Here is a 16,179-nt window from a genome sequence, read left to right as displayed (position 1 = left end):
CATGCATGTAGCTGAGCCGTCAGTCTTCACTGTGGGACATTACAAGAAACACAGAACTTGCGTTTATTACACCCCGTGAATGTCCTCTTCCCCAGTTTGGGTGAAGGTACTGCTCTCAGGCCTCAGTTCCGCTGCCCTAAGTAAACTGACTTTTCTCACATAGATAGAATGAATTGTGTAAGTGATAGCTCCTTTTTAGCATTTAACCTCTGGAGAACTTGGAACTGGATTTTCACAATGTGCAGTGTTGGAAGTATTAAGGCTCCCCCTCGCCGTTGTCTTGTTTCACCCGTGCTTATTACTGCTTCTGCTTGATCACGTTTTATTGGGTGTAGGTCTTAGGCTTGGGTCTCTCCTTGTAACTGGGCTCAAGTTGGTTTTGGAACAAGTGCATGGTACATGTGGGTGTACTCGGCCATGTCCGACTGTTTGCAACCCCATGGACTGTAGCCCGCCAGGCTCCTCTGTCCCTGGGGTTTCGCAGGCAAGAATACTGGAGTGGGTTGCCATTTCCTTCTCTGGGAGAATATTGAAATATTCCTGACTCAGGGATTGAACCCATGTCTCTTACATCTCCTGGCTTGATTTTTAAAAAGGAAACGGACAAAAACAACAAACCTCAAGGGAAGAAAGAAAAGAAGGAAGGGAGGGATGGAGGAAGGGAGGGAGGAAGACAGAGAAACAGACAAGCGCAAAAGGAGGGAAGAGAAGTGAAGGCAAGAAAGTCAGGTAACCAGTGCCACCGGGCGCTGAGGTTGTTGTGATGGGCGAGATTGCATTTCCTTACAGTTAAGCTCTCAACAGCTTCTACCTTCTGTCAGGAAACCTAATGGGCCAATACCTTTTTAGATATAAGGTAAATAATAATACCATAGATGCTTTTGATAAAAGATTGAAATAATAGCAATATATATAATTCCACATTATATATATATTGAAAATGGAAATACCATATATAACTTAAATTATATATTGAAATAATACCAATATAAATGGAAATAGTAACAATATATAGAATCCCACAATTTAAAGGAATCGAAATAATAACAATATATATAATTCCACAGCTTTAAAGTCATGCTGTTTGGAGTTCCCACTAGTGTGTAAGATGGCAAGAAGATGGGATGGTGGAGGTAGGGGGGAGCATTTAGGTTTTTTTCAACCGAAGTCTTTCAGAGTTGTTTTTTTAAATTGGATTTACAATATTATATTTTACTATAGTAATTATTTTATGTTTAATTTTATATTTATATTTTAATGATATTTATTTTATATAATAATTTACAATGTTATATTAGTTTCAGGTGTACAGCACCGTGATTCCTTTATAAATGTCTGTTCTTTTTCAGATTTTTTTGCATTTTCAGTTAATACAAGGTATCAAATATAGTTCCCTGTGCTATTCAGTAAATCCTTGTTGTGTATGTATTTTATATATAGTACTGTGTATCTGTTAATCCCATACTCTTAATTTATCCCTCCCCAGAGTTATTTTTTGTTAGCTGTTGTTTACGTGTAAGGGTTCTACTCACAGAGGGTTGCTTAGGAAAATGAAAGTTTGAAACTACTAATACATGTGATAAATGTTTGTGGCAGTATACTGAGCTGGTGAATAAGGGATGTGTATTTGCAAAACTGAGCATAATGCATTTTTTTGGCCGACAGTTTTGTGTTAAAGCTGTTCGCTATCTTGTGTGGTTGGTTGTCACTGAGAAAAAGTACAGCAGAAACAAAGTGCAAATATAAACAAGAAAATCCATTTAAAACAACATTCTGTCACAAATTTTAAATATTTTTTAAAGTTAGTAACGTCACTAAAATGGCCCAAATGTAAATAGAAACGCTTCTTCTTCTATACTCTCACCCCACTTATCCCTTCCCCACTGGGAAATTCCATAAGCTTTAATGGAACTCCTATTTGAAACATGGGCCTATGAATTAGCTACTGTGTGAGTCCCTCAGTCGTTTCGACTCTTTGCTACCCTACGGACTGTCGCCTGCCAGGCTCTTCTGTCCATGGAACTCTCCAGGCAAGAATATGCTAGTTCAGTTCAGTCGCTCAGTCGCGTCCGACTCTTTGCGACCCCATGAATCACAGCACGCCAGGCCTCCCTGTCCATCACCAACTCCTGGAGTTCACTCAAACTTACGTCCATCAAGTCGGTGATGCCATCCAGCCATCTCATCCGTTGTCATCCCCTTCTCTTCCTGCCTTCAATCTTTCCCAGCATCAGAGTCTTTTCCAATGAGTCAACTCTTCTCATGAGGTGGCCAAAGTACTGGAGTTTCAGCTTTAGCATCAGTCCTTCCAAAGAACACCCAGGACTGATCTCCTTTAGGATGGACTGGTTGGACCTCCTTGCAGTCCAAGGGACTCTCAAGAGTCTTCTCCAACACCACAGTTCAAAAGCATCAATTCTTGGGCGCTCAGCCTTCTTCACAGTCCAACTCTCACATCCATACATGACCACTGGAAAAACCATAGCCTTGACTAGACGGACCTTTGTTGGCAAAGTAATGTCTCTGCTTTTGAATATGCCATCTAGGTTGGTCATAACTTTCCTTCCAAGGAGTAAGCGTCTTTTAACTTCACGCTAGACAAGCGTATCAGAGAAGGCAATGGCACCCACTCCAGTACTCTTGCCTGGAAAATCCCATGGACGGAGGAGCCTGGTGGGCTGCAGTCCATGGGGTTGCTAAGGGTCGGACACGACTAGCGACATCACTTTCACTTTTCATTTTCATGCATTGAAGGAAATGGCAACCCACTCCAGTGTTCTTGCCTGGAGAATCCCAGGGACGGGGGAGCCTGGTGGGCTGCCGTCTATGGGGTCTCACAGATTCGGAAACGACTTAAGTGCCCGAGCAGCAGACAAGCGTATAATCCAATTTCTGTTGTATTCTCTTTCTACCCACTAGAGGGCAGCAATCATGCATAGGGAAAGGGAAATTACTCCAGTACTAGCAAAGTTTCTTAGCCAACACTAGCCTTTCTGAGAACACCTAAAAAGTCCCTCAAATTTCCATTAGACTTATTAGACGATCAGATTCCCTTCCTCTTTTCTAAAATACTTAGAGAAATTTGATAACTGCCTTGGAAGTTATCTGTTCACTTGGCCAAACATATTCATTTGAAATATGAACATAAACATATCTCTAAAAATACCATTTATGTGAAAATTGTGTTTTAGTCATATATATCTGTGTTTCAAACTACTCCAAAATGTCGAGATTTTAAACCCATCTCTCAATTCTCTTGGTATCAGAATTCTGGGCAATTCTGCTTCATGTGATGTTGTCTGGGACTGTGTTCATCCAGGGGCTCAAATGGGCTGGAATGTCCAAATTGGCCCACTCTGCTGGCTGGCAGTTGATGCTGGCTGCTGCCTGGGAGCTCAGTAGGGACCATTAACCAGAGCATCCAATTATACTTCCTGTGGCTTAGACATCTCAGAGCATGGGAGTTGGTTTCCAAGAGGGACCATCCCAAGGATGAGCATCCCAGAAGGAGGGAGCATTCCCAAAGGCAAGAAGCAGAAGTTTCCAGCCCAGACATGGCTTCTCCAGCCTTCTAAATACTAACAGTAGTCACAGAGTCAGCCTAGATTCAAGGAGAGGAAATCAGCTCCATCTCCTGACGTGAGGAGCAGCCTGGATCACAGGGAGGAGAGAAACAGTGTGGACCATCTTTCAGTTCAGTTCAGTTCAGTTCAGTCGCTCAGTCGTGTCCAACTCTGTGACCCCATGGACTGTAGCACGCCAGGCCTCCCAGTCCATCACCAACTCCCAGAGTTCACTCAAACTCATGTCCATTGAGTCGGTGATGCCATCCTACCATCTCATCCTCTGTCGTCCCCTTCTCCTCCTGCCTTCAATCTTTCCCAGCTTCAGGGTCTTTTCAAATGAGTCAGCTCTTCGCATCATGTGGCCAAAGTATTGGAGCTTCAGCTTCAACATCAGTCCTTCCAATGAACACCCAAGACTGATTTCCTTTAGGATGGACTGGTTGAATCTCCTTGCAGTCCAAGGGACTCTCAAGAGTCTTCTCCAACACTGCAGTTCAAAAGCATCAATTCTTCAGCGCTCAGCTTTCTTTATAGTCCAACTCTCACATCCATACACGACTACTGGAAAAATCGTAGCTTTGACTAGACGGACCTTTGTTGACAAAGTAATATGTCTGCTTTTTAATATGCTGTCTAGGTTGGTCATAGCTTTTCTTCCAGGGAGCAAGCATCTTTTAATTTCATGGCTGCAATCACCATCTGCAGTGATTTTGGAACCCAAAAAAATAAAGTCTGTCACTGTTGCCATTGTTTCCCCGTCTATTTGCCAATGAGACTGGATGCCATGATCTTAGTTTTCTGGATGTTGAGGACCATCTCTGGAGACCAAAAAGTGGAGTCCAGTTAAGAAAAAGGCTATTTCTTTGATAATCAACAAGGACCTTCTGTAGAGCACAGGATACTCTGCTCAGTGTTATATGGCAGCCTGGATGGGAGGGGATTTTAGGGGACAATAGGTTGGGAAGATCCTCTGGAGAAGGGAATGGCAACCCACTCCAGTATCCTTGCCTGGAGAATTCCATGGACAGAGGAGCCTGGCAGGCTTCAGTCCATGGGGTCGCAAAGAGTCGGACATGACTGAGCGACTTTCCCTCACTCACTCATGTGTATGTATAGTTGAGTTGCTTTGCTGTCCACCTGAAACTATTACAACATTGTTAATTGGCTAAACTCCAATATAAAATAAAAAGTTAAAAAATTTGAAAAAGATAAAATAAGAAAACGTCCATTTCTTACCTTTTGGGAAGATAATTATAAGTCATAAGGGGTGCAAATAAATATTTCTGTACTTAATAAGAATTGCTTCTTGATGTGGTATCTTCAGAGGATGCGCATCAGTCACTCCCTGTGTTGTCCCCTCTCTGCAGAACTGTTGCCTAACGCAGTAAAAAATGGCCAGAGGATCAGTATCCGATGAAGAAATGATGGAGCTCAGAGAAGCTTTTGCCAAAGTGGGTGAGTGAACCTGATACCTCAAGTCACACAATTCTCTACTTTTTTTGGTAGCTTCAGGACAGAATCAAGACTGGTAACATGAGCGAAATAGTAGACAGGGCAGGAATACAGTGGTATTGATTACAGGAGCTAGGGAAATATTTTTGAAAGCTATTCTTCAAGAAAATTACTTCTTTCTCTGTCAAAATGTGGCATATGAGCCTTTTTTTCACCTGTAGCTTTTCCTGGAAATGGCCACTAAGTCTCAGCTTTTATAGCTTGTCTGCGTTTTAAAAAATTTCCTGTGTTTTAATGGTATTCCTTACTTCCCAGATGACTCAGTGGTAAAGAATCCATCTACCAATGCAAGAGATTAGAGTTTGATCCCTGGGTCGGGAAGATCTCCTGGAGAAGGAAATGGCAGCCCACTCCAGTATTCTTGCCTGGAGAATCCCATGGACAGAGGAGCCTGGCAGGCTGTAGTCCATGGAGTGCTTATAGAGTCAGCCATAACTTAGTGACCAAACAACAACAAACACTTTTTCTTAATCTGTAGCTCCAAGACTGTGATTTATTTTCACATCTTTCTGTAAGAGTCTCTTCAGCTTGTTGTCAAAATCTCTTTGTTGAAATTTTGACTCTTGGGTGTTGGGAATGATGCTAATACCCATTTATAATAGTAACAGGTCTCTTGTGAGATTCTGACTTTGCATGGGGTCAGCTCACAACCCCTGAATGAGCCCCTCTCCCACCCACTGTCCTCCCATCAGGCCTTCTCTCGCCTCTCTTCATGCTGTAACCCAAACTGCCCTGAGCCATCAGCTCCTCGTTTGCTTTACAGATACCGATGGCAACGGGTACATCAGCTGCAATGAACTGAATGACCTGTTCAAGGCTGCCTGCTTGCCTCTGCCTGGGTACAGGGTGAGAGAAATTACAGAGAACCTGATGGCCACAGGTGACCTGGACCAGGATGGGAAGATCAGCTTTGATGAGTTTATCAAGGTGAGTATGACGCAGAAGCCAAGGGGATGCATTTGAAACGTGGAAGTTCAGTTTGAGAACTACCAGCAATACCAAACACAGTCCCGTCTTTTTAGCTTCAGCGTGGCTTATCGTTTCCTTTATGGTTTTCTACATCTCAGGTTAGGTTTCTAAAGAGACGTTATGTTTTTGCAGGTTTTTCTTGGCCTGAAAAGCACAGAGGTTGCCAAGACCTTTAGAAAAGCTATCAATAAGAAGGAAGGGATTTGTGCGATCGGGGGCACTTCCGAGCAGTCTAGTGTTGGCACCCAACACTCGTACTCAGGTAGGTGTACCAGCGTGGGAGCTGGGAAGCAGAGGTGGAGAGATGGTTGGGATGAACTGGGGACAAGGGGAGAGGGAACCATGTCCAAAGGATCCACATCTTTTGTGGTTACAGATTCCAGATTCAGCATTCAAACCTAAAGGTTGCAAAGAGAAGTTAATCTGGGTTTATTAACTACTGCTTATCTTCCTGTGTATAAGTGGGCCCACAGTTCTGGCTCTAGTTAGGGTCCAATGCCAAACAATCTCATCAGCATTTAAAAAGTATATTACAGGGACTTCCCTGGTGGTCCAGTGGCTAAGATTCTGTACTCCTAATACAGGGGCCTGGGTTCAATCCCTGGTCAGGGAACTAGATTCTACCTGCCACAACTAAGACTCAGTGCAGCCAAATAAATACATGAATTAAAAAAAAAAAAAAAACGTTAAAAAGCATATTAAAGGCTGCCAAAACTCCTTTGTAAATCTTTTGAACAAAAAGGCTTCTACCTCCAAAATTCATGATGGTTCTTAATTCTTGCTGAGCAGTCCAAAAAAAAAAAAAATTGTGTTTTCATTGATTTGGAGGAAAATTGTGGATGGAAGGCTGCCATCCATCAGCCTTCATGGAAACTTCTAACAGCCCAAACAGTACAGTAATCCAATAATTCCAGTAATTCCTGAGGTCGTCAAAACACAGTTTGATCTTAAAGATCAGCTCATGATTATGTATCATTCTTAATGGCAAAGACCAAGTTCAGCCTTTTATTTTTAAACATAGCAAATTTTACAGGCTTTGCTTTGTAAATGTGCATAGGAATCTTTAAGACAATAATATGCTATGCAATGTTTCCCAAACTGTTGTGACTCAAAATTCTTCTGAGGGACATTCTTGCTTTCAGTAATGCACAATTTGGGAAACACAGTGCTGAGCTATAAGGCATAACTTGAGGCTTTATTAAAATTTCTAAAGTCAGTTTCTAGCAGCTTTACTGATATGAAAGAAATATCGTATCACAATATCACAAGTGATTTCATTTCGTAGCAATTTCATTATACAGTTTTCCCCCACTATCTGAAAGTACAGCATTTCTGTGAAACCTTCTGTAAACCAAAGTGGTGCAAAGTGAAGAAGCAGTTACCTTAGGTCACATCTTGCTGATGGATGCACGGAATACACTGAGATGAGACAGATGCTCACAGACTCAGTTCAGAGCGGTGGCAGCTTGATGCTGGGATGCTGTGTGTAGTCCCAAGAAAGAAGCTGGGCGGTGGTCCTCTCCTTGCTGGGATACCCACTATTTTTAATTTTCCCCCTTTTTCATAAAAGCAAAAACCCCCTGCGGATGTCTTGTGGTGGGGAAAAACAGGTACTGATGTAGCTCTTTTGCAAAAACAAGGTCTCATAAAGCGAACTTTGGAAAAGCAGAGATGCCTGTAATTGTATAAAGCGTCTCAGAGACATTGCAAAGATTGCCTGTGATCACCCCACACTGAAAGCAGCAGGGCGAGAGGCGGAACCCTGAGTTTTATCATGTAAGCATTGGACTGTATTCATATTTAGATTGTATAGAAATATAAATAAACATTTAATTATTTACATATATAAAAATAGATAGTGGCTCAGACAGCAAAGAATCTGCCTGCAATGCAGGAGACCTGGGTTTGATCCCTGGGCTGGGAAGATTCCCTACGCAGGGAGTAGGAAATGGCAACCACTCCAGTATTCTTGCCTGGGAAATTCCATGGACAGAGGAGCCTGGTGGGCTATAGTCCGTGGAGTTGCAAAGAACTGAACATAACTGGGTGACTTTCACTTCACTTCACTTCATTTTTGCATTTACTTCTAAACATATTTGCATATCTATAGCTTCTAAATTTGCTTCCTATATGTATGTTTTATGACTTGGACGTAAAGCAGATTCTGTGCCTATTTCCCAAATCGTATGAGATTTTTTTTATTATCAATAAACGTGAGATGGTAGGATAATGGACCAGATGAACCTCTCAATTCTCTTCTGGGCATGAGAATCTGAGAGCCATGTGTGTATACGATTTTGCTTGTACCAGAGTTTCACTTTGCAAATAAGTCACTTTAATCATTTACTTGCAGAGGAAGAGAAGTATGCCTTTGTCAACTGGATAAACAAAGCCCTGGAAAATGACCCTGATTGCCGGCACGTCATCCCTATGGATCCTAACACCAATGATCTCTTCAGTGCTGTTGGAGATGGCATCGTGCTTTGGTAAAAAAAAAAAAAACAAAAAAAAAAAACAAACAAACAAAAAAAAACAAAACACTCCCTTCTTGGCTTCCAAAAGTTTCCCTAGAATTTTCTGGAATACCCACCATCACTGTGTTGATCGTTTTAGGCTCACTTCCTTTGATGCTTAGCTGGATCTGATGCTTTTCTGGATTTTCATGTGGAAGGTCCAGGAGAGCAAACTGATTTCAAAAGCAATTTATGGGACTTCTCTGGTGGTCCAGCAGTTAGAACTTCCGCATCCAACGCAGGGGGTGGGGGTTCAATCCCTGGTCAGGGATCTAAAATCCCACAGGCCTCTCAGCCAAAAAACCAAAATATAAAGTAGAGGCAATACTGTAACACATTCAATAAAGACTTTAAAATGGTCCACTTTTTGTTTTTAAAGCAACTAATAATGGAAAATATAAAACTACTCTCACTCGGGTGGAGGAGGAGGCATAGATCAGAGAGAAACGTGAGCACAGGGCCATAGGGACACAAGGTCAATAGCAGTTACTTTTGGATTCTATGTCATTTTTCTTCATCTGAGCACGGCCCGTCATGAAAGTGCATAGAATTGAATAGGAAACAGCAGCGTGGTGATCGAAGCATCCAGCGCCAGTCCTCAGGCAGAGGGACTGTTGAGTGGTGCTCACATGCTGGGGGCGCCTGGAAGAGGAGGGCTGTGTCCTCTCCACAGGAGGCCTATCAGCGCCATCGGCCCGTTCAGGACGGTGTCTTTGAAAGATCCACTGGGGCTGTTGCTTTGGCAGCCTCTCTGACATCGTGAGACGTGGTGTAATTGAGGAGGCTTGAAATGCCTCGTCTCAGGTGGGCTCAGGAATTGAAGGAAAGGATGAGTGGGCAGGACTTTAACCAACCCCCCTCCCCCATCCTTCCTCTGCTCTGACCAGAGCAATTGCATTTTATTTATTAGAGTTCACTGTAAGATTTCATTTTTATAAAGTTAAACTTAAAAAAAAAAAAGACATCAAAACCTAGTGCACAGGATGAGGTCCTGACTCTCTCCGCGGGTACCCCATGCATCGCCTGGTCTTCCCTCAGTCTCCTAGCCTCACCTGCCAAGGCCTGCCTGACTCAGGTCCCCAGGCCAGGGTACCAGTGAAGGGTTCCATCAGCAGCCATGCTCACTCTTCCCCAGATGCAGCCTGCCTCCATCTTGCAACTCCGGCTTTACCTTTTATTTTCCTTTTTAAGAATGCCCTTCCCCACCCTCTCCTCCTACGTTAATCCATTTACTATAAAGGTTTCTGATCTGTTCCAGCTCCTAGTGATCTCTCCCTTCACTGAATTCTTAAAGTTCGTATAGTTTGTAGTCCTTTGGGAGCCATTATAGTGTTCTGCTTTGGACTGTTAACGTAACTTTTAATACCCATATCTTTTGTCTCTGAAATTTGACTATAAGCTTTTCTTTTTAATAAATAAATAAAATAAATTTATTTATTTGGCTACACTGGGTCTTAGTTGCAGAACACAGGATCTTCAGTCTTAATTGGGGCATGCAGGGTCTTTTTAGTTGAGGCATGCAGTATCTAGTTCCCTGACTGGGGATTGAACCCTGGCCCTCTCCATTGGGAGCATGGTGTCTTAGCTCCTGAACCACCAGGAGTGTCCCCCAACTATAAGCTTTTCAAAGGCAGGGATATCTTTTTCTTTTCTAAGCCATGCTGCTCTCCTACCATCTCTCATAGCTTCTAGTTCACTATTAGTTTCGTACTTTTCAAATAATGATTTAGGGGTTTGTTTTGCCTAAATTTCAGTAAAGTGCTTTTTCTTTAAATAATGTACACACACACACACGCCAAAGTTGTGGAAATACATATTTAAAGAACAACCATAAGAAAAGGTAGTTGCTTAAAAATTGTTAGGCAAGATGTCAATGCTGATTTCTTTTATTAAAAAAAAGAGTAATCACATTCAAGTTTATTATTCTTTGATTTTGTTATTGTTCCCTTGGATTTTTTCCCCCAACTTCTTTAAATAAGATGGAAGTGGCCAAAGAACTTTTATTTTTAATAACCTCATGGAGGTTTAGTAGTCAAAGTCACTCAGTCGTGTTCGACTCTTTTCGACCCCATGGACTGCAGCCCGCAAGGTTCCTCTGTCCATGGGATTCTCCAGGCAAGAATACTGGAGTGGGTTGCCATTTCCTTCTCCAAAGGTGATCAGCTTAAGTCAGGTTTAAATCCCTCATGGAGGTTAAACCAATGCAAAGTGGATAAAATCAGTTTTTCATAAATAATAATTGTTTATTTTGAATGTCTGGTCAATATATTAGCTACTTAAGTGTCAGACATTTCTAAAGTACAGATACTGTAATGTATTACAGGAGATAATAAAACATTTCATCCTACGGTTGGTTGAAGGTATAGAGTTTGACCAGATATCAAATAGAAATTTAGACATTATATACACTCAGATTGTGTATGGATAATCTTTTACACGGTGGGGGCAAGTCTCATGACTGAGAAAGAGAAGAACTCATGGAGAATTTGCTTTGGCTATCCACCCAGAATTTCCTAATGAAAGGAATCAGAATAATTTTTCAGCTTTCTGGTGAATGAATGAAGGATGATCCTTATTTCTTGCTTCACTATATTAGTAAGACTTCAAGGAGGATTAACCTTTTCCGCAGATAGTTTGAATCTAGTTACAGTTGCATGACCGATTTTATATTTGAACACTGAGCAGCGTACATATTGGTGCCGTCTTATCTGCTTACGGCATAGCTAGAATTTAAATTCCATGTCATTAGGCTCTTTTATTTAGAAGCCTGCTTTCTTTCATTGTTTCTCTTTCAGTAAGATGATCAATCTGTCAGTGCCGGACACAATTGATGAGAGGACAATCAACAAAAAGAAACTCACCCCTTTCACCATTCAGGTACATCTTCCCTGTGTTACCTTGATTAATGTAGCATTGTGCTTAGAAGGCATGGGTCAGCACTGCCAAGCCGAGCTTTTTCAGATGCTCAAACATTATTCCTCCAACCCAGGTTGTGCGCTGGTGATCTGTCATGATCAGTGGGCACAGGGGAAAACATTTTTACTTCGTCTTTTATTAATATAGTGGGGCTAGGGGGAGTTGGTGAGTGTTAGTCATTGGGGGTAGACTTTGTTTGTTTTGGCCACTTATGAATAAAATTCACACTGGCTCAAGTTTTAACTCAGACTTCCCCTGGCAATTTATCTTTGAGCGGATGCCAGATACACAGCATTTTATCTGAAAAGATTAGCCTTTCTAAGAAGTGAGGGGGTGAACACGGGAAGTGCTCCGGCAGCCTCCACAGTGGTGAAGGGCGCAGCCGCCAGTGTGATAAATATAACTTATTTTTATGCCTTCGATTTGTTGATTAACTGGAACAGTGACTGGTGGTAAGTAAGCTGCGTTTCTGTGCTGTGTTCCAGCATTTTAACATTATTGTAATCTTCTCGCTCGGAAGCCACGTCTCACTTCTTAAATCATCAACAATAAATTATGTCCTGTTTGGATTTAAGCAACCCTGTGTTCCTAAAAAATGGAAGCCATGATCAAAGCAAGAACTATGATTAAATGTTTATGAAGGCACTTAACGTCATATTTAATCTTGCTGTTAAATTTTAGTCTTTGCCATAACTGGACCCCATATTTTTTTTACTTGTCATCTGAGCTCTGTGTGTGCTTGCTCAGTTGCTCAGTTGTGCCCGGATCTTTGTAACCCCGTGGACTGTAGCCCACCAGGCTCCTCTGTCCATGGGATTTCCCAGGCAAGAATATTGGAGTGAGTTGCCATTTCCTGCTCAAGGAGATCTCCTCGACCCAGGGATCGAACCCACATCTCCGGCGTCTCCTGCATTGGCAGGCAGGTTCTTTACCATGGAGCCACCTGGGAAGCCCTTTCTTCTGATGGTTCTCTTCCAAATTCCCTGGTGGCCTGTGTTTTGTTTCATTTTTGATTTATCATAAAAACAAGTTCTATAGATCTTTGATTCTGGTGAGTCCTGCTTTGCAGACCCAGAATAGTAGTACAGTTGAGCCTTGAACAACAGGAGGGTTGGGCTGTCAACCCTCTGCTCCATCTGAAATCTGAGTATAATTTACAGTCAGTGCTTCCTGTGCTTGCTTCTTCCATAACCATGGTTCTTCATCTGTGGATTCCACCAGCCGTGGATCGTGGAGGACTATAGTGTTCACTATATTTATACATTGCAGAAGGAAATGTGTACTCCGGTATTCTTGCCTGGAGAATTCCATGGGTGGAGGAGCCTGGTGGGCCCTAGTCCATGGGGTCACAAAGAGTCGGACACGACTGAGTGACTAACACAGTATTTACACATAGTGGGTCCATACACTTATGTGGGTCTGAGCAGCTCAAACCCATGGCTTTCAAGGTAAGGTCAGCTATATAAAAACCCTGATTGAAAACTTCATTGACCCTATTCCAACTGTATACGTGTTTCCTTACACAGATTGTTATTAGTTTATAAGAACATATAATCTGTATGAATGTGGGTAGGCATATGGGTGTTTGTATATATGCTGTGTGTACTCAAGGACCCTAGATATTATGGATACTCAATAAATTATCCTAGTAAAAATCACCTTGTCTTTTCCAGGAAGTTGATTTGTATCTTTTTCATTCCTTCAATATCCAGTCTGCAAGTCAAACAGCTTTATTGGTGTTCTCTTTTATGACCTCGATTTATATCAACAGCTGGGTTATTGACAATAACCGGTGACAAGACAGTGACTGTCCTCAGAGGCGCCCCTTTGCTGCTGGCTGATGGAGATGCTGAGTGTGGCGGCTCCATCACAGAGCGGTGTGAAAAAATGGGGCTCGTGAGTTTCACCCTGAGCAGGGTGAGCTGCCTGAGCCTAGTGTCTAGGTGGCTAGACTTTCTCTTCCAGATATTCCTGCTTTTTTCCGATATTTAAGCCTAGTGAAGACAATGCCTCTAGACCTGTGAACTTTCCAGAAGCAAAACACTGTTGCTTTGCCAATCGGTAATGATCATTTGGCATCTGCAAAGTCAAAAAAAAACACTTGCATTATTTTTTCTCCTTCAGGAAAATTTGAACCTGGCTCTAAACTCTGCCTCAGCCATTGGGTGCCACGTGGTTAATATCGGCGCTGAGGACTTAAAGGAGGGGAAGCCTTACTTGGTCCTGGGACTGTTGTGGCAGGTCATCAAGATTGGGTTATTTGCCGACATCGAGCTCAGCAGAAACGAAGGTACGAGCAAAGCCTCAAACGTGAATAATGGCCTGACTTTTCGTTAATGCCGACGTTGAGGGTTGTACAAGGAAGATGTCATGAGTTGTCAAGCTCAGAATCTTCAGTTTTTGAAACTATAGTTATATCCAGTCCATTTTACTATAACGCATTCTGTCCACACTGCCCAGACTTTTTAAAGCAACAGAGCAAATGCCTTTTAAAGACCACAGACTCATAAGGAGGCTTGCTTAGAACCTGTAGCTCTGTCTAGCTGTCTGGGCCTCCAACCTCAAGAGCTCTTCTGAGTTCACTTCGCCTTTAGATGCTTTGCAACAAATTAGGCTAATTTAAACTTGGATGTTACAAAGCGATTCACAATCGTATACTGCAGTGATAGTACCAGATTAGGAGAAATGCAGTCTCTTTTTACCAGGATTATAGGAAATTATATTTAGGGGTTCAGAGTTCTCAACCAAGGATTGGAGCTGTCAGTCTTACTCCATCCGCTGTCAGCATCCTAAGTGTGTCAACAGTTCAGCCTGTCCCTTGGACAGTAGTAGTTGCTGCTGCTGCTGCTAAGTCGCTTCAGTCGTGTCTGACTCTGTGCGACCCCACAGACAGTAGCCCACCAGGCTCCCCCTTCCCTGGGATTCTCCAGGCAAGAACACTGGAGTGGGTTGCCATTTCCTTCTCCAATGCATGAAAGTGAGAAGTGAAAGGGAAGTTGCTCAGTCGTGCCCAACTCTTAGCGACCCCATGGACTGCAGCCCACCAGGCTCCTCCATCCATGGGATTCTCCAGGCAAGAGTATTGGAGTGGGGTGCCATTGCCTTCTCCGGACAGTAGTAGTAGACCTTGACAGATATCAATACTAAGCACTGTTACCTTTCATTTTTCCTGTATAGATCCTAGTAATATGAAATCTGTAGCCAGATTCTGGCCTTTAGTTATATATACATTTTATTAACATGTCCAAATCAAAATACCCAGTGAAGACTTCTGGGGTACCATTTGAAAACCAGTGTATTATATTAAACAGAATATAAAGAATTAAAAAGCAAATAGGGAAACTTAGAATACATTAGAAAGAATATTGACTTGCAAATAATGACCTCAGCTAAATTTAGACCTCGCTGAGCAGAAGTGATTTAATTCATCCGGGAAACACAGAGGAAAGAGTTAATTGCACTTTTTTGACTTGCTGTCATTATGCAGGTAAGCATTTGAAATATAAAATGCCTATGGAAATAAACAAGAGGACATTGTCGTTATCACAAAACTGGTCTCTTAAAAGTAAAAATGCCTATCATGAAATGTGTTCTAACAGACCCAGCAGAGTATCCTGAGTCAACAGGCTTGATTATTCCCACAGCTCTGCCCCTGTATTCCTAGGCATAGAGCTGACACTCATTGGTGTCATGCCTTCTCCACCCATAGAGGCTTCCCTGGTGGCTCAGATGGTAAAGAATCTGCCTGCAGTTCTGCAGGAGACCCAGGTTCGATCCATGGGTCAGGAAGATCCTCTGGAGAAGGGAATGACTACCCATTCCAGTATTCTTGCCTGGAGTATTCCATGGACAGTCCGGATGTCGCAGAGTCAGACACGACTGAGCAACTCACAGTTTCACTTTCTTCCCCACCCCCAAAATGGGGATAATAAATAGGCTCGTAATACCTTATACCTCTTTTTAGGGAATAATACCAAGATGTTTATTCTATGGGCAAGGCTATACATCCCTTTATCCCAGAGAGATAGCTTGGAACCTTTGCCTTCCCAGCAGGGCTCAGTTTAAGTTGTCACTAACCCCCCACCGCTGATCCCCTGCATTTATTTAATTTGTCACTGATCCCCCTCCAAGTATCCCCTGCGTTCATTTTTCTCCGGTCTTTGTGTGTCTTCAGCACTCGCTGCTCTTCTGAGAGAAGGGGAGAGCCTGGAAGACCTGATGAAGCTCTCTCCCGAGGAGCTTCTGCTGAGATGGGCTAACTACCACCTGGAAAATGCAGGCTGCAACAAAATCAACAACTTCAGCAGCGACATCAAGGTAGGAGGACTGGAGTTGGAACGCGACTAAAACCACAGCAGCGGAGGGAATAGGCGTTAATGGGGACAGATAAAGATACGTGCTTCGTCTCTTCAGAAGTTCCAGGGCTGGTTGGAGTGGCCGGTGCTGCTTTGGAGCCCATGCCGTTCTCAGGCCCGTGTGCAGTCCCAGCTCTGGGCCACGTGCATCTGTGTCCGAGGCCCTAGTCACTGCATGGCATCAAACATGATGGGTGTTCCCTAGAGTTTCAACATCCCAATACAGTGGGATGAGGGTGAAACAGACAAAGGGCAAGAGATAAGACTGATTTTCAGGTGAAGAGAGTCACCATAGGATTCTAATGTCTTTCTGATTTTGTCAACGGGAGCATCAGATGGGGATTCCTT

General features: G+C 42.8%; 1 protein-coding gene and 1 non-coding gene across 7 annotated transcripts in view; both read left to right on the top strand.

Moving 5' to 3' along the window:
- The window catches only part of LCP1 (lymphocyte cytosolic protein 1), a 93,903-nt gene that overhangs the window by 53,826 nt on the left and 23,898 nt on the right, over positions 1 to 16,179 (top strand). For all 6 annotated transcript variants that reach the window (XM_042254680.2, XM_060394319.1, XM_060394320.1 and 3 more), the window contains 7 exons: positions 4,934 to 5,021; positions 5,842 to 6,005; positions 6,180 to 6,309; positions 8,401 to 8,533; positions 11,356 to 11,437; positions 13,601 to 13,766; positions 15,651 to 15,793. In XM_042254680.2, the coding sequence (XP_042110614.1) occupies positions 4,958 to 5,021; positions 5,842 to 6,005; positions 6,180 to 6,309; positions 8,401 to 8,533; positions 11,356 to 11,437; positions 13,601 to 13,766; positions 15,651 to 15,793 (882 nt within the window). In that variant the 5' untranslated portion in view covers positions 4,934 to 4,957. The remainder of the gene's footprint in view (positions 1 to 4,933; positions 5,022 to 5,841; positions 6,006 to 6,179; positions 6,310 to 8,400; positions 8,534 to 11,355; positions 11,438 to 13,600; positions 13,767 to 15,650; positions 15,794 to 16,179) is intronic.
- Positions 6,589 to 6,660, top strand: TRNAR-CCU (transfer RNA arginine (anticodon CCU)). Its single transcript has one exon. It is a non-coding gene; the product is annotated as a tRNA-Arg (tRNA).

Source organism: Ovis aries, chromosome 10 (genome assembly GCF_016772045.2).
Source record: "Ovis aries strain OAR_USU_Benz2616 breed Rambouillet chromosome 10, ARS-UI_Ramb_v3.0, whole genome shotgun sequence".
In the NCBI taxonomy this organism is placed as follows: Eukaryota; Metazoa; Chordata; class Mammalia; order Artiodactyla; family Bovidae; genus Ovis; species Ovis aries.
Note: the sequence above shows the minus strand (reverse complement) of the source record. Positions and strands in the feature narration are given on the sequence as shown.